This window comes from Silurus aristotelis (assembly GCF_946808225.1).
Source record: "Silurus aristotelis genome assembly, chromosome: 21".
NCBI classification, from domain to species: domain Eukaryota; kingdom Metazoa; phylum Chordata; class Actinopteri; order Siluriformes; family Siluridae; genus Silurus; species Silurus aristotelis.
In genome coordinates this window covers 1,966,223-1,967,873 of record NC_139594.1, presented here as the reverse complement: position 1 = coordinate 1,967,873, position 1,651 = coordinate 1,966,223, and the positions used below count along the sequence as shown (strand labels likewise).

General features: G+C 37.0%; 1 protein-coding gene across 2 annotated transcripts in view; it reads left to right on the top strand.

The window, feature by feature from the left end:
* The first annotated feature begins 362 nt into the window (after positions 1-362).
* The window catches only part of LOC310716640 (interferon a3-like), a 1,402-nt gene continuing 113 nt past the window's right edge, over positions 363-1,651 (top strand). Inside the window, exons 1-5 of one of the 2 annotated variants that reach the window (XM_083523921.1) lie at positions 363-566; positions 806-886; positions 1,138-1,287; positions 1,430-1,519; positions 1,619-1,651. The exon at positions 1,619-1,651 is cut by the window's right edge and continues 113 nt beyond it. In XM_083523921.1, coding sequence (XP_083380047.1) covers positions 411-566; positions 806-886; positions 1,138-1,287; positions 1,430-1,519; positions 1,619-1,651 — 510 coding nt within the window. In that variant the 5' untranslated portion in view covers positions 363-410. Of the gene's footprint in view, positions 567-805; positions 887-1,137; positions 1,288-1,426; positions 1,520-1,618 lie in introns of both variants that reach the window. The other variant, XM_083523920.1, reaches the window with a different exon arrangement.

The window sequence follows — 1,651 nt, the reverse complement described above, 5'->3', positions numbered from 1 at the left end:
ATACATCGTTACATTGCATACAGGTCAAAGGTTCTTAATTTAACTGAAGGAACAATGAAGTATTTATCCTTTGGGAATGAAAATGTAAATGCAACACGGGATTTTTAACTGTGTCTAAATAATGGCAGATTTGATGTCATTGGATTTTGTTGTGGTTTTATTTTTGGTGAAATTATCCATCCTGTTAGAGCTGCAGCATTAGTGACATGTGAACGTGCTTTTCGAAAAAAATGAAAGTAGACCTGATTTCCTGAGAAATCAAATGCGCTTTCTGGCTTTAGCTTGAAAGAGCTGCGAAAGCATACAGTCCTATAAAAGACAATTCGAGCAGACCTGAATGCATTGCAGGTTCAGACACCAGACCTCCAGGAGATCTTCTGTAGATAATTTCTCGACCTGCTTCAATCAGAATGAAGGCAATGGTAAATGTGTGGGGTTTTATCCTGCTAACTCTCTGCTCCTGTAACTGCACACCTGGATGCACCTGGGTGAAAACGCAGAACAGAGCAGCTCAAAGCAACTTCCAGGTTTTAAGCAACAGCTCGATTTCACATCTGGAACAAGCCGTGAGTTAAAAACCGAGTCATCGCAGTCTTGAAGTGATTCCAGTGCGACTCACTGCCTCATTTTACACAACCTGCACAAAATATACATATCTATTATCTTTATTTTGATTTTATTGTGTGTGTGTGGGTGTTATATTTTTATAGCAAATGTCCTTGTTTATGCAATCCATCGCTGGCTAGACTTCAGTCAACGCATGTGATATAACTTATCAATACACCAATATTTATTTTTGTTTTAGTGCAAGGCTTCTGTGCATGTTTATAGCAGACTCAGCATGAAATTTCCACACAGACAATACAACCGCATACTCGAACTGCAGGTTAAGTACCGCTTTAGGCGAATAAATACTTATTATTATTATTATTATTATTATTATTATTATTATTATTATTATTATTATTATTATTATTATATGAAATGATGAAATGCAATAACAGTAGTAAAAACATTAATATCTCGGAACTTAATGTTTTACGCTAATTGGCGTTAAACATTTTAGAAAAAATGGAGCAAATCACGTTGAAGATCCATACCATTTAAATCACCATAGTGCTCCACATGTACTTACAGGCAAAGGATCACATACTGTTCATCGTGAAGACCCTGAAAAACATTGAGAAGATCTACAGTGGGAAATACGAGAAGGTGGACTGCGACCAGCGTAAACTGCAGATATTCTTGCTGGATGTGCATCGCCAGATTTTTGAGCTGGAACGATGTGTGAGTCAGCATATCTCAAAACATTTATCATCATCATCATCATCATCATCATCATCATCATCATCATCATCATCATCATCATCATCATCATCATCATTATCATAATCATCCTAATTATTTGGTGTTTTTTTAATCAAAGAAGGAAAATATCGTCCCCACAAAAGTGCTGAAGAAAATATTCAAAAACATGGAAATACATTTCAGAGGTCTGATTTCTCACCTTAAAATCACGGTGAGCATCATGGAGGAGTTCCCTGGTCTGCACCACACTTTCTGTTTCCTTTACCCATGAAAAGCTCGCTCCTTTCTGATGTGAACTTTCTCCATGCAGGACTTCAGTAAAAAAGGTTGGGGTGAGACTGCA